We start from the raw sequence: 16,164 nt of genomic DNA on the forward strand, positions 1-16,164 counted from the left end.
GTCCACAAGATGGACACCAAGACAATCCTCTACCAAGAAGCAGGGCTAGTGGGATGGATCAAGTGAGACTGGCAAAGGTTTCTAGTAATAAAGGATGAAAAAAGAGCTCACTTTTGATACATTACCTACTGGCTAAAGTGCATGCATTAAGACATATGAAGCAACACACAGGTGATGGCAAGGGGTGATCACACACACTTATCCATCCATCCATCCATCCATCCTGTTCTGGTAGAGCAGCAGGCATCAGTGTTCAAGGTATGCCTCTGGGGCACAAATTTCCAGTACAGGTTAGTCTGACGTTTCAAACATGCTGTGATATTTGAGATAAACCATTTTTACAGGGACAAAGTCCAGTCTAGTCCTGTCCAAATGTTTTCCAAAATGCTCTTCCACTAAAGAAATACTTTCCAATAATTTTGTATCTATCTGATGACTAGCGATTAAGCTACACAAGCAATCAGACAACTAAGAGGCAACCTGTGGAATTCTTTTAATCCACAAGATAAAATGGAATTTGCCCTCTGCTCAACTAACTGGTGCATCATTGAATTAATCCCATACAAGCCCCTTGCTGCTTAAATGTACAGTGCAGGTGCAAGGCACATATAACAAATGCAGGCACTGGACTGCAGTACCCTTCGGTATCATTGAAATAAAACGTCCCCTAGACAGTGACACAAATATAGGCTGGCTTTTTGTCCTTCTAATACCATGCAGTTCTCAGACAACCACTCACACCCAAAAGACAGACTCTGCATTTTAACTAGCAATGAGACTTTTTTTAAGCCTTTTCTGACAGTGGATTCTTTAAAATAACATGGCCTGGTTTTTCAATTTATTTTTTGTTAAGTGCTTTTCTCCTGCTCCCAGCTGGTGTTGAGAAGCACCTTTCACATGGATTCAAGAGCAACCTCAATTATCAGTGGCTGCCACACCATTTTCCTCCTCTCTCCCCTGTCCTCTCTACGAGGTAGTTTCATCTCTGTTACTGAGGAACTCACTGACCACCTTGTTCAAAACAAGCACTAGGTAAGTACCAGCGAGAGTGAAACCTATGACATACAGCTCTTCTAAGCACACAAAATAAGCCAGAAGGAAAGAGCATGTTCCCCTCTTCCTCTTTTAGCGCTACAATGTTACAGCAGGCACAGTAACATAATTCCTTTCCCAAGCTGACACCATCCTTTAAGTAACATCTTGTGTGAAATATGACCATTCAGACCTGGGAAAGAACAAAGGTAGCCAACACCTGAACTTATCTGTAGATGGGCTACAACTTGAAGGCACTTTAGTATCGTTTCACTGCTCACTGGGTTACAAGAACATTCCTTCTGCCATAGTTTTTTTTTTATTTTCAAAGGGCAGCTCCTGTTTCTGTTAAGCCTGACTGCCTGTGAATGCAATTAACAGAGTAATATCACCTAATCAACTATCAGATCTTATTAACTGACAGACACAAGAAAAGTCTAACTGCATTCCCACTTTCACCAGGGCACCTCTTAAACTAGATGGCATGTGGCCTCAACATATGCTCCACAAAAAGGGGATCCTGTTTCCCCAAAAGCAGTATCTGTTACAGAGAACTGAATGGAAAAGAAAGAAAAATCATTAGGTCGAGGTCATGTTGACATCGAAATGACAGCATTTAAAATCAGTAAACCTTCCTTACAAGAAAATAGAGGTTTTACTCACCTGTACTACTTCTACTCCTCTTTTCCTGAAAAAAAAGAAAAAAAATAAAACAAGTAAATGTTAGGGCTGAAAACTTGAGGAAAAAGTAAAACCAAAAACTAACAGAAAAGAGTTGCTTCATACTAGAATGCAAACAATATAAATCTGCACTAGTAAATAACCTGATTCAAATTCAGGAAAGCACTTGATCAGTTTTATCCCTTGCCTAGGAAGCACTTTGGCAGCTCCTGAATCATGGACTCAGAAGTGACCCAAGATGCATACTAAGCAGCTGGGACTGACAGGGCTGCCAGTTGAGCACAGGTAGGAAGTGGCCGATACCAGGGAGGGAGCATCTCAATTTTAATTATATCTAGCTTGTTTTTTATTTCTCATCTGCCCTCAAGAGTGTGCAAATGGCACCAAAGCACATTCCACATCTTTTATTTTGATCCAAAGATATGTGTATAAATGTCAGGAAGAATGAACACAGCACCTTGCAGCCATTTATCCTCTCATTTACAACCTTGTTCTACTCCCATCATCTTGATATACAGGATGCTTCCCTGGACTTCAGTTCAAAGACTTGCAGTCAATCTGACTCCTGCAAGAGCAGCATTCAAACACTTGGGGTTTGTCAGAAAGGTCCAAGCCTCTGGCCATAGGGAGAATAGCTCCAGTGATCCTGAATTGCCAGGGATAAGAGACTGGAGAAGCCTATTAATTATACACCAAAATGTATAGAACTGCAATGGGTAGAGCCAATTTAGGCAGATCTGTAGAGACAGCTGTCTACTCTGCAGGTATGAGAACTGAGATTCAGGTACACGCAGCCAGACAACGCTCAGTCACAACCTTTGACAAGTTATCAAGCAAAACAAACCATTTCTGGACTAGTCTTAAGAGCAGAACTGAATCCCTGGCACAGTGCCCAGCCATCCCTACTCCACGCCCTCCTCCCAGTATATGCAGGCTATTTAAATATGTTAGAACCTTCTCCTCACTTTGAAGACAAGAAATTTAACTTAAAAATCAAAAGCCTCATCAAGTACAAGACAGGAATCTTTCTTCCTTGTTCCCACTAGCCCTGTATGTGAAAATCAAAGACCCTTTTTGGGGAGGTCAGAGAACAGGACCGCCTAACTCTGCCCTCAGTGCTTTTCTATCTAAGAGCGTCTGTGTTGTTGTCGATAGTCACAAATGCTGCACACTGCTGAATACACAATGGCTCCCCCAGTTTCCCTCCCAATACAGTAGTTCTTTCTTTTTGGAGGCCATTACAAAGATGCCCAAAGGGACAGGCGATCAATCAGCATCTATGACACAAATTGCTCCCTTTTCCACTTTACCAGTCTGGAGTTTCTCTGGCCTAGAAGCACCATTCACCATGCACAGGCACAGGAGAGAGCTTGTTGTTGCTCAGCAAGGAAATTAAAAAGAAAATGAAACCAAGCACCTCTTGCAAAGAATTTCAGAGTCCTCTTGCAGATAACAGTAGCTGCTAAGTGGTGGGTGATTAATATACTGCCATTACAGTGTGGGAAGCATTGCTGCAGATCATCACCTGAGGCTGGCCAGATGTGTTCCAACTGTGCAGTAAGAAGAAAATATGAATCTTGTAGAGAAAGAGTTAATAGCCAAAGTGTTGAAACCATTATTTTCACAGAGCTAATGAGAAAAATAAGAAAAATTAGGTGAGGAATGCTGTTTCATAAATTAGGGCTGTAGCCTACTCAGAAGCATTCCAAGTATTATAAGTTAAAACTTAAAATAACCGAACCAGCTACATTTTTGCTATGTCTGCCCTGGAGTAAAGTGAACTCAGAACTGCCATTGAAATACACCAGGCTTCAGACAGGTCTGTTCTAGAATCCCTGGAAGAATAGTGGTGAATGGCAAAAGCTGCATTTCTTTTCATGACTGCATACACTTTGAATAAGCTTTATTCTACTTTGAAGAAAAAAAAAAACACTTGCAAGCTGGGTGCCAAATCCACTTGAGAAAGAGTCAGTCCAAAGGTTTTCTGTATTCCCCCTAAAATGTACTTTGTACATTTCCTGGGACTGACTAAAACCAACTATACTGCCCCAGCAGAAGGGAAGAAGCCAGACCAGCCCACAGGCAGAAAGAAGGGGTGCCTGCTCTTAGGTATGATGTCACATGTTTAAAAAGGTACAGGAAGGAGGAAGCAATTACCAAGGCTGGCTTGGTCTTCCCCTTTTTCAGAGGGAGGCAGGATGTCCTTTTGGTTACCTGAAATACGATACTTTTTCTATTGAAACCCAGGGGACCAGAAACCATAGAAGCATGCATATTTTGAGGATTAGTTAATTTGGGGGGAAAAATCCTCTACCAAAATAGCTTTATTCAAAAATAATTTATTTTAAAACCAATAAGTATCCAAACAACCAGGATGTCAACACACATCAGTTCTGGCATTAGCAGATTCTTTGCCTTAAAGATTTCCTAAGCCAGCGACTCCAGGCTTTTTATCCAGGCAGGTCACAGCTGCAGGCTCAGGGCAGCGAGACATCTCTTATGCAACCAAGCATGCAATACCATCTAACCACACTAACTGCCTTACATCACCTGTGAAAGGGCTTAGGGTCAGGCACAGAAAGCAAGCTGATCCCACGCACAAGAAACTCTAGGACCTTCAAAAAAAAAAAGAGTAAACAGAGAGAATGAAGCAGACTGCGGGCCACAAGCAATTCCCCGACAAGGGGCTGCCTGTGTAAGACACTCAATGGACACAAGACAGTTGCTGAATGAACTGCTCTGGAAGCCCGACAGAGCCATGGGCCAGCCACCACTTCTTCCTATTGTGCTTTAAAAAGCCAGCAAGAAAAATTCATCCTACAGTCCTGGTATACGATCTTTCGGGCTGTTTCTTTAGCAAAGGACAGGCAGGGCATGACAGGCAGGGCAGGATGGGATGACTATTTCACTTGGTGTACTGACCACTACCTTTGTGTCCCTCATGGCGTTGTCCATGACCCTTCTTTCTTCTCATGTAGTTTGAAACCGAGCCACTGCCTACCAGGGGAAGGGCTCCCATTCCCAGCTGGTCTGGCTGCCTCCTGACACTGGCAATGGCTATGGAAAAGGCAACAGACTATACGAACCTCACAGCAAGTCTCTCTTTCTGAGGAAAAAAGAAAGATAGTTATTAGCTATATTTCCCTTCTCTCTTCAAAGAGGCAACAGAACTGTGTGAAAGAGAGACTGTGTCTGCACACTTTCATTGAACAGGTATTTGAAAAATTGCCAGTTATAAATTATATTCCTAAAGGTAACTAGTATTAAAATACATTTTGTTCCAAAAATCATTCACAGGGATCTTGTTCTCCAATCATCAGCTTAGGGAATAACATATAAGCAAATTTTAAAAAACCTCTGAGAGAAAAGAGAAGGAAGGAAAAAAATGAATGCGATAAAACTAAACCTAACTTCCAGCAAAGTTTCTCTGTCTTCAAGTGGCATTGTATTCCTAAAGCTACACAGGACCAGGACAAATTACTGACTGGCATTGCATGTTCCCTTCCTTCAGCACACAGCTCTGCTGCATCACACACTGTACCACTGACAGGAAATCCAGAAACAAGTAACTGCTGCATTAGCCTGTGATACTGAATAAAACCCAGAAGCTTGTTCTGACTTATTAGTTCTGTATTCGCAACCAGTGAACAACTCTACTGGATAATGCAAGACTCACTGTACACAATAGCGATTAAAATAATTACCATGCAAGTTGACTTAATCTTTAAGTTGGAATGATGTACAGATTTAGAAAATAATTCAATATCCAGTTACTAAAACCGCATTAATTGGTGTCTTGAAATTGATGTTTTACCACAGCCTCAAACTATGCAGAATAGCTGGGTTTTGGGCTTGGGGCTGGGAGTTTTTTTAACATCCAAAATAAACAGTTTGGACTAATTCCCCACAGCATCTAGGACCTGAACATTATGGTGAATGACAGTTAAAAGAGAAAATGACTATCAGGTTTGTATATCATAGTCATGGTTAAATTAAGCAACTTATTTTTGCTGTCTGGTCTGAGTGACAGACTAAAAATGCCAAATGGAATTCACAATTTCAAAAGTAAAAGGCAATCTTTCTATCTGTTTTAATAGTCTAAGAAGTTATTAGTGCATGCAGTGAAGTTCCTTTTCTCAGACATGAAAATGTTTCACTTCAAAAATTTCCCATGTAAAAAGGGAATAATAATAATAATAGTAATAATAATAATAATAATAATGTATTGCTTTAATATAAAAAATAAAAGCATTTTCACTAAAAAGCAATACATTGGCATCAAAGGGAGTTTATAAATATTAATGCATCAGAGCAAAAACCTGAAGCCACTAAGACTTTCCACACACTGAAATTATCAGACACAGAGAAAGGCACCGGGCAAGCACTACCAAAGCAAAGCATGAAAACCAGCCAGTAGTAGCCAGCCACAACTTTGTGGACAGCCCATTTCTCTTCCTGGCACAAAGGCAAGCTCAGCTCCATTGCCTTAGTTTTTCCATCAGCAGAATATTCTGTATTTTTGTTATTAAATATTTGTGACGATCCTTGCTTTTATTATTTTTCATCACTGATGGTCTCCACCTTATTGTCTATCAGGGAAGCAACCAAGTGGCAAGTCCAACATTGGGGTGCTTGCTCCAGGGGCTCACAGCCACAGCCATCAGTGCACATGGAGTTGCTTGAGGCCATTGGAAACCCAGCAAGACTCAGCTGTAACAGGGGACTTTTTGTGGTTTGGTTTTTTGCACAAAGGTTGTCAAACAAGCAATCAGAGTAATTTTTACCAACCTGTATCCAACTATTATTATACTGCAGCAAGCTTTTCCCCCCGTAATCAGTATTTTGAAAAGATTTATGACTGAAGTGGATCAAAAGTTGGCATTTGGGGGATGGAGTTCTCAATTTTCTCAGTCTGTAAAGCACCACAGATCTAAAGGAGAAGGGAAATAGAGTGCACCTTTACAATCTGGTAGGAACAGATAATGTAGTATGGGGGAGAAAACATCTCACTTAAAACTCTAAGTGCTTTTCAGATGGGCTGGAAAAACCCCCAAGACTTTGGGCTGTCACAGAAGACTGGTCAAGTAGGATAAACACCCATAGAGGGCAGCCACACTTGTGTATTTCTTCTTTGATTTTATAAACAAGGAATGGTCTGATCATACATCAGACACCACAATACTTTGAGTGATTTTCACCACCCCATTCACACATGACATTTGGTAGAACCATCTGATCTTCTCCACACCTTCCAAGCATTATATATTCCCATTTACAGCCACTAAATTTTTTTTTTTAAGAGTGCTGTATCAGAACAAAGTGCCCTGAAAGTAACTAGAAAATAAGAGAGGGCCTTGGTAGAGCAGCAGCAGCATCACTCTGATTATTCACCTGCTGTGCCACAAACACCCACTCCAACAAACATTCAGCAGCAGCTCACAGCAAAGATCCAGCTAGAAACCCACCAAGTCCTTATCCTGCAAGAGCAATGACAAAGTGAAGCATCCAACACCAACACTCAGAGGTTCAAGTCGAAGGGAAGAAAAAGCCATGAAAGAAAGCAAGCAGGCACTGTAAGCAGTAACCAGAGGAAATAAACTGCCTTTAGTTACTAAATATTAAAAAAGAGTTTCAGTAATGGTTTAATGAAATATTACAGGGTTACTAATTTCAGCATTAAAAAAAACAAAACAGTGCAGAAATAAAATCTGTGTATCCCAAGTTATAAAATCCATAAAGTCAGTAAACACAAACTCAAATGGATCTGTTTTCTTTTCAAACTAGGCATTTAAGATGGATCAGTGCTGTTGAGCTCTGCCAGACTCTTTTCTTGGAACAAGTGACCCTAGGTTCTGGGAGCCCATACTTGCTGCTTTCCCAGCAGGGACACAAAACCTTTAGCCACAGCCTTTGGAGAGAAAAAAACCTGAAGAATCATCAGTGGGAAGAAGAAATGATTAACAGCTGCACAGAAAAATTATTAAAGGGAATGAGTTATTCATCCTACCAGACATTCAGAGACATATTTAGTACCTGATGACAATTATAGGCAATTGGGCAGGGTTCAACTTCCAGCCATAGGCTTACACTGCCAGACATTAACAGGTCCAGTTCCCAGCTACGGCAAGCAGACACACCATGTGATCTCTTTATAACCTTATTAAAAACCAGGTTAAAACCAAGCTGTTTTGGCACTGTATCTTCCATTACAAGACATTAATTTCCCAAAGTCGGAGTCCTTCAAATTTGCACGCTAAACCGTTCCAGGATCATCCCTCAGCTGCAATAAACTGCTTGCTTCCTCAAGCACTGCAAAGAGCACGCATATCTTCTCTGTTCCCAATTCCTTTGTCTCCCCACGACCCCAATCACCCCAGTGTTAATATGGCCCTTTGCAAAAAGCAAATGCATGACCCATCCCTTTCAAAAGTCCTTCTAAGGTCACGAGGCACCAGTGATGACTCAAAGAGACCTGAGAAGAGGCAGTAGAATCACGAGGCAGAAGGCAACATCCCTTCCAGGGACAGATATGGTATTTATCTCTCTATATATAAAACTCTTACTGCAGAAGCTATTGGAGGCTTCTAGAAACATTTGAACACAGTGGGATGGTTCCTATGACTAAAGATATGGAATGGGAGGATACCAGCTCTTTAGGAAAGACAGGCTGGGGAGACAAGGAGAAGGTGCACCCTCTATGTCATTGACTAGCTGGAGCACATGGAGCTCTGCCTGGGAATGGATGAGGAGATGACTGAGAGCTTAGGGGTCAAGATTAAATAGAGGACAGATAGGTGACATTACAGTGCTGGTCTGACACATGTCACCTAATCAGGAAGAGCGAGCATGAGAGGCTCTATATAGACAGGTAGGAGCAGCCTCACATTCACAATCCCTGGTCCTCATGGGGGACTTCCCAGCAAAACCCATGGGGCAGATCCTCCTAGAAACTACACTAAGTCATGGAAAATACAGAAGTGATTGGTGACAGCTGGAAAATTGTGCTTGACAAATCTGGTGGCTAAAGTAAGAGTAACAGATGCCATCTACCTGGATTTGTGCAAAGCATTCGACATTGTTCCACATGACATCTTTGTCTCTAAACCTGAGATGTACCTCGATGTTCTGAGAAGGAGCTTCAGCTGCTCTCATCTTCACCAGATGAGATCACTTTGTGCATGCTGCACAAGCACCACCAGTTCAGTATGGCCCGCGAGACAAGGCTCTGCTGGGCCCCAGGTTGGTTCTGCTGATCTCCTGCACACTACGAGGGAAAAATCAACGCACACCTCCACTCTTCTAAAGCCAAGAGGTACAGAGAAAAAAGCATGTCTGTCAAGCCAGCTTTCATCTAGAAATGTCTTTTAATCCACTAACCCTGAAACCAACTGCTGTACATCCACTGCAGCTTTCCAAGACTTTGGCAAACAGCCTTGAATAAACCTTTTGGGAGTTTTTATAGAGGCCAGACACCCACTGAGACATGCATGAGAAATGTGTAATACACAAAATGTTTTTTCACTTCTTGGATCTCTAAAAGAGATTGGGCATTTTTTTGGCAGAAATTAGAGACGTATTTAAGTTCAGCAACTTGCCATGCAAAAATGAGTTTATTCATCTCCAGCCAGGCTTCAAGTAAGATATATAGGTGTCTGGGGCTTTTTCCTTTGTGCAAAACTTCATTATACAAGCAAGAGAAAGTTAACATGTCTGGTCACTGAAGAAACCCATTTGCAACTCTTTTTTCCCCTCTCCATAAGGGATGGTCCTAAGGTATTGCCATGGTACAAGTCAGACACCAAGCCTCCCTCAAGTTTCATCACCTTTGAGAGCACTTGTGATTTCTTGTCTCCTACACTCACCAAGTGACCACTCCTTGCACATGCAAGGAAAAAAACTTTCATTTATGGAACCAGAGTCAGACACAGATTCGTGGACATAACCAACAACAGGAGCCTATGCAGGGAAGTCACTGTGGCCACATATAGACACTGGCACAGATAGCAATCATGTTAAAAGGACATCCACGTAAAGGTTTAGCTTATAGTAAGTAAAGACATTCCTAGAAATCTTGTCCCCTCAAACTCTGCATCAGTTTAAGCTCACATAACTCATTCAGTCAGTTCCTGCTTTGTTTGCTCCCTTTGAGACTCATTTCAAGCTTCAGCCTCCAGTTTGGGGCACTTATGAATGTAGCTGTTATTTCAAAGAGGACTGGCTGGTTAAGCCCAAAATAAAAAGCTGGCTAAAAGCAGTTCAGTATCATCTGAAACTGGATTTCACCTTTATTTCACTATGCAGCTCCCCCCAAAAACTGTATGAATCACGTAAATAGAAAATGGAAAAGCACTTGGAATCTGAAAAGTGCAATTCTGCAGCCTAGTATTGTATTTGAGAGGAAAAAGATGTTCAGCAGAAAATACATAGTACAAATTAAAGAAATGTGAATTCAATTGCTTTTCTCCATTTGAACAGATGCAAACACTAATACCAATAATGGGAATTTCCTTCCCCTGCAACTGATTCTTCTGCTCAAGTTTACGTCAACATAGATCAAAGAAAAATTATTTTACTTTATTTGGAAGCCTCGTTAGAGAGGCTTGCAACAAAATGAAAGTTTGGCTTCCAACAAGTGATGATCATACTGTTTGAAAATATTCTGTTTATTGACATGTGGCAACAGGATAGAGTGCTACAGTGAATTACCTTGGCGAGCTACACAAACTACACATGGTCCTGGAAATGAAATAAAATGTCTGCAACATGCAATACTTGAGTATGGTCCTACTTCCAAGAAAAAGTATCTAAATGGAGAGACAGCAAGTTAATATATGGCTTTTGTTATAAAGCACACAGAATAATATTAATAGCTGATGTGAACATTGGGGCCCAACACATACCCCCTGGGCAAAAAAGTTTAGGTATGAGAACAGAGTTTTCCATTGATATAATTGGAGAGGGCTGCAGTTTGAGGAGATGAAAATCCAACACATGGAACAAGGCACTGCTGCCAACCTCTTAATATCAAGGTAATATAGGTAATGAAGATTCACAGAAATACACCAAAAGCTTTGGGCAGCGATAGGCATAGGATTGTTATGCATAGGATCAGCCAAGGTCAGAAAGTACAAACTTGAAGCTGAAGGAGAGATGAGACAGTGAAACAAAATGTCTCCGTCATTTACCAAAGTTTTTGCACCTGAAAAGCGAAAAACAGTATCTTTAAGATCTTCACCCTAGCTAGTGAAAACTCCCTGTCTTGGTGTCTAAACCACTTCAGAGAAGCACATCTATGTATGTGTTGCAAATATATCTATTTTATCAGGAGTTTTATCTCCTTTACATTACAGTGAAGCTTGCTGTTAGAGAAAGAATGAAATTCTCCCTATTTCCTCCAGTCCACAGGCTTCTTGCTTTAAGCAGTAGCATTTCCCTAGGTTTGAATGTACACCCATTTTCTTGTTTGCTTCAGTGGACTGTTTACAGTGCAGTAAGAGGAAAAAAACCAACCCTCTGATAAATCATAAAACACAAATACTGCTGTTTTTTATCCAAGCTGATAAGACAAAATGTACATCCCTCTGTAAGGTAAAGTGAATGACAAAGACAAAGTTCTTCAATGCAAATTCTGTTTGCTTGCAAGAAATTTAGAGTATCCCATCTCTCTGAAATACTTTTTTTTTTCTGATTAGCTTCAGCCCTTCTGCAGGCACCACTTTTGCCCAAGAGGTCCCCTTCAGAGCTCTGCCTTGGGCCAATACCCACAGCATGTGCCTTGCTGTCTCCCACACCCCTGACCTTCCAGGGCACATCTCGCTACTCCTCTCACACAGAGAGTACACACACACACACACACACGCACACACGCACACACGCACACACGCACACACGCACACACGCACACACGCACACACGCACACACACAGAGGGTCCTCTAATTAATCCTGCCCTTGTTTTTTTCTTAACTCAGCCCAGACAGCAGCTGTTGCACCCATCATTTCCATCGGTGACTGAGCACACGTGTTTTAAGACGACAACTTTCCCTAATTTGGCCAGGGCATGAAGGAGCTGATACACAACCCCCAAAGTGCTACTACATTTTCTAACCAGACTCTGCCCTAGCCCAGACTCAGATCTGCTGAGAGGTCTCTGCTACACTGGGAGAACCAGACAACTTCTTGAGCCTCCTCAGATTTTCTAGAAGTTGCCTCAATAAGCTAAATCATATCAGAGCTGTGCTACTCATACCCTCTCAAAAGAAAAAAAAGGAAAAAAAAAAAAAAGCCTAAGATCAACAATTCAGCTGCATCTTTTACATTGGCTTCCCTTTATGGACTTAATCTAGATTTTCTGGTACCTGCCCCTCCCCATTACAACATTGGTGTGATCACAACACACTGATGAGTTTAAAAGATAACCTAAATTCCTCTTAAAGGGAAAAAAAAGCGCTAAATTTCTATTCCAATCTACCAAATTACCATTGTCTTTATCATCACTAAGGAGGCGGACATATAAACAGCTGATCCACCTTTTGAGTGGGAGTTGGAGAGGCAGATGCACAAAGGCATAGTACCAGCTAGTTGTTTTCCTCTGGATTTTATTTGTCCAGTACCATCCTGAAACTCACTCTTCAATCCCAATAATTGGCAGCAACTAATTAGGAAGGAAAAATGCAAGTAGTTTATTAACCGTTGATTTCATGTTTGATTACACATGATCACAGAACAAATCTCCCTTGGACAAGTGTACTCATTTTCTCTTGCTCGCTTCTTTTGTTTGTAGACATAAGAAATAAACACTGTGAGGATGCTGCTGTACCATGCACTGGGATTTCAAGCCTATAGGTGACTGCAGAACACAAGACAAAGAGAAGCTGACAATTCCTTTGCTGTTTCAGGCTGCCCTCCACATTGCTCGTCATGGGACGCACATTACTAACTCGCCATGTTCTCTCTTTAGGGCTTTCACGTTTGACATACAGAGAATCAACTCAAAGATACAGCCAAAATTACATCACAGGTTAACTGCAGATACAATCAGCATAAAAGAAAGGGACTTGTTACAACTTTTAAATTGCTGTAATTCCAAAATATGTACAAGAACTTAAAGAATCATTCTACATAGGAAAAAATCTGCATTAAACAATAGCTTCAAATGATGACAAAAATTCTGAATGTTTTAGATCCTTGAACTGTATCTACTGAGTGACTTTTGTTCATCCCATCTGTTGTCACTTAAATTATCAACTACTAGTAAATGAAAACGACTGAACCATGTTATACTATTAAAATTTGCAAACGTATACATTTACCTCTTTATTCTTAGTAAATAAAAATAATATTTGCTCAGAATATTTCCAAGAATTCCTGTCTGTGAAGGCAAAAAGAAAATCCTTGAAGAAGTGTCTGCTTTTACACCCCACTAGGACATCTATCTGCAACAGCAGGATTTCATTTCCAAAGAAGTCTTTTTCCCTGGCAGCATGTTTTCACAGCTCTTTGCACATCAGATCCCTGCAGTCAGCCACGCTTCATGGCAAAAGAGGCTGCTCCACACCCAGCTTTACGTAACCCCCTTGCACACAGTTGCTCAGCCTTGCTGACTTCACTCTTGCACTGGGGGGTGGGGGTATTATCTGCCCACATGGACTTGCAGGGTTTCATGCTTGATCAGCACACAGTCCAAGAGGTGCCAAATACACAGGAATCACCTTAAGGGCAGAAGGTAATCCAATTTGGCAAAAACATTCCTCTTCAAAATCATTCCAGTTGACCATGATAATAAAGTTGTGATGGTTATAAAATGATAATCAAAACCTTGCGAGAGTTGCACTGGAAGAGACCATAAACCACCACCTTATTTGGACTACTCCCTTACATCTCAATGAAACACTACATCAATCCTAATTATTTTCTCTAGTTTCCAGACAAAAGTAAAAAAAAGTAAAAAGCCAGGTCAGTAAATTTTTTGCAAGAATAATTTGAACACATACATTTTTTTCCCTCCATCTGAATTCTAGCACCACCATCCACATTGTGTAAAAGAACTCTTCCTGCAGCCTGGCCTGCATGTCTCCACATCCCTGCCCCAAAGCAGTCACCAGCCAAGCATCTCCCTCAGTCCCAGGCAGCTCTCAGACCTGGAAGGCTGCAGACCAGCCAGCACATTCCGCACAGCAGCACTAACAACAGCCCACCAGTGACAGTCCCACAGCATGACAGCCAGCCTTGACTTCGCAGCAGGACACTCTCTCAAGGCCTGGCTTCAAGAGAAGACCAAATCCAGCATAAAGTACTAAAGTGCAAATTTTTTGAACCTACAAAAAGCACTGGCCTGCATATTGGTCAGACATAATACCTACAGTTCCAGTTACTAATTTCCAATAGAGTTTACAACAGCAGCCAAGTGCCCCAGGGCACTTTTAAACCACAGACCCTGCTTACAGAGGTACACTGCAGCTCCATTTAAATCCCTCTCTGTCTTCAGCATATTCAGTCAGAAGTGACTCTGGAAAAGTAAGAGATCATTTAATTATGATTTTATTCCACTGTTTTCACACTGTGGTGTTCTCCTCAGGAAAAATGCTAGTAAGGTCATGCCTGGACTTTTTTCGGAAGACTTTCCCTGGTGAAGATTAACTTCTCTACTCACACCACTAGCAGGAAAAAAAAAAGCCTACAGAGAAACAATTAGGAAATTAAAGAAAAAAATTGTAAAACTGCATTTTTGGCCATTTAAGGCTATGAATTGAAAAAGAATGAATAAGCTCTTACATCAAAACCAAACAAAATTTTAATATTGTTGACAGCAGAAATATCTCTCTTTTTCAAGTAGTTCCCTATAAAATATGTCACTATAACTAAGGCCCTAACCCACAAAGTCTTGCATTCTACCTGGCAGTAAACCGCTTACAGATGATTCTAGAGATAACCTGTGTGCCAAACTCGCCATTAAACTTCTCCCTCTGCTCATACACAAGAGAGAACTAGCAAAAACATCATATCAAAGAGCGAGTTTCTTCTCATTTCTTCCTCAAAATTAATTCCTGCCTCGGCACTAGGCTTGCTCAAGATGCATTACCTAATGTCTCTACCCACCTACAGCCATACAGCTCTTGTGCTGTAATTAAATGGCACCAAGCCAAACATCACTGGTCTTGCACCTTTCTAGTAGTGTAAGCAGGTAGGACATGCCTATGCTGTCGAGTACCAAACACCTCTACTGAGGATGAACGTGCTCGGACTACACAGGTGACAGAAGCTGCAGATGAAGCTTACCATCACAGACGCTTCACAGCATAAGTTTGTATTTATTCCATAAGCCCAGATAAAAAGGTATTTTAAAAAGCTAAAGTTAGAACTTATTTTTTCAGTGGAGAGGTTTCACATGAAATGGGTTTTAAAACTGCAACCTCTGAGAAGGACATACTGAGTCCCATCAGTGCCTCAGTCAGGACACATTCCTGGGACAGGAGGGGTAGGACTATAATCTCTGCCTCTCACACTGTCCCTCAGTTTTACAGCCAATGCTCTTTACCCTCTCACCCACCTCCCTGCTCTCTCACTTGGAACACCAAGGCTTCCACTGGCTGCATCACACAGGCTCAGCTCAAGAGTTACCCCAGCCACTTCTGTATCTCACTCCAAAGGCCCATCTATCCTACCTTCCTTTTGTGTTCTCATGAAAAAAACATACCTTAGAGAAGCAAGAGAGAAAGAGCAGAAACACAACCTCCAAAAAATCAACAGTAAGGATCTCCTTTCCTTGATGTAAATGTATGGTTTCGGAAGTCAGTACCAGTCCACAAGTAATCCAGAAAAACAAGATAAAAAGTAAAACAGTCTTTCTCACACCAGGATAACTCATCAACATGAACTTTCTTCAGAAGGAGTAGAAACAGCCTCCCAACTTAAGTGCATGGATGACTCTTGCCTTGAATCAGGAAATGTGCTTAAACCAGCTCAGAGCATCACACAGCAGGCAGCCCACTCTGATCAACATGTCCATCTTCTTTCCTAGATGTAGCTCACAGCTGTCCATTTGAAAGGCAAGCAGGAGAGAAGGTAGAGGGCCTCGTAGTCTAGAAAGTTTTCGTTCTAGTTTGGGCATTTTATTCTTTCCCATGAGACAACTCCTTGAAACCTTCACATTCACAGAGATTAACTGACCACACTGCGTTCTACAGACATACTGTTTTCAGTCCTGTGGATAACTGATGTAAACAGAGCTCACCTTAAAATACTAAACTTCTTCTAAAGCAAAGTAACTGTCTGCCTTGTTTTCACTTGGGAGGGTTTAGATTACACTGCTCCACTTTCACTGCTAGTATATGATCTGGACAGTGTTTCAGAGCTACATCTCCGACTGGAAAGGAAGATCAAAACATTGCTGTGTTGCTTGCTGGTCACTGGAAAGATGTACTGCGCTATTTCTCAAACATCATTTCAGAAG

General features: G+C 41.4%; 1 protein-coding gene across 3 annotated transcripts in view; it reads right to left on the reverse strand.

The window, feature by feature from the left end:
- Positions 1–16,164, reverse strand: part of ITPK1 (inositol-tetrakisphosphate 1-kinase) — a 139,687-nt gene that overhangs the window by 105,969 nt on the left and 17,554 nt on the right. For 2 of the 3 annotated variants that reach the window (XM_027890264.1, XM_027890265.1), the window contains one exon: positions 1,696–1,720. The exons of the other annotated variant lie outside the window; for it this stretch is intronic. In XM_027890264.1, the coding sequence (XP_027746065.1) occupies positions 1,696–1,720 (25 nt within the window). The remainder of the gene's footprint in view (positions 1–1,695; positions 1,721–16,164) is intronic. 3 annotated transcript variants of the gene reach the window in all.

Source organism: Empidonax traillii, unplaced genomic scaffold (genome assembly GCF_003031625.1).
Source record: "Empidonax traillii isolate 1590-97213 ecotype Southwest subspecies unplaced genomic scaffold, ASM303162v1 scaffold283:size781446, whole genome shotgun sequence".
Taxonomy (NCBI): Eukaryota; Metazoa; Chordata; class Aves; order Passeriformes; family Tyrannidae; genus Empidonax; species Empidonax traillii.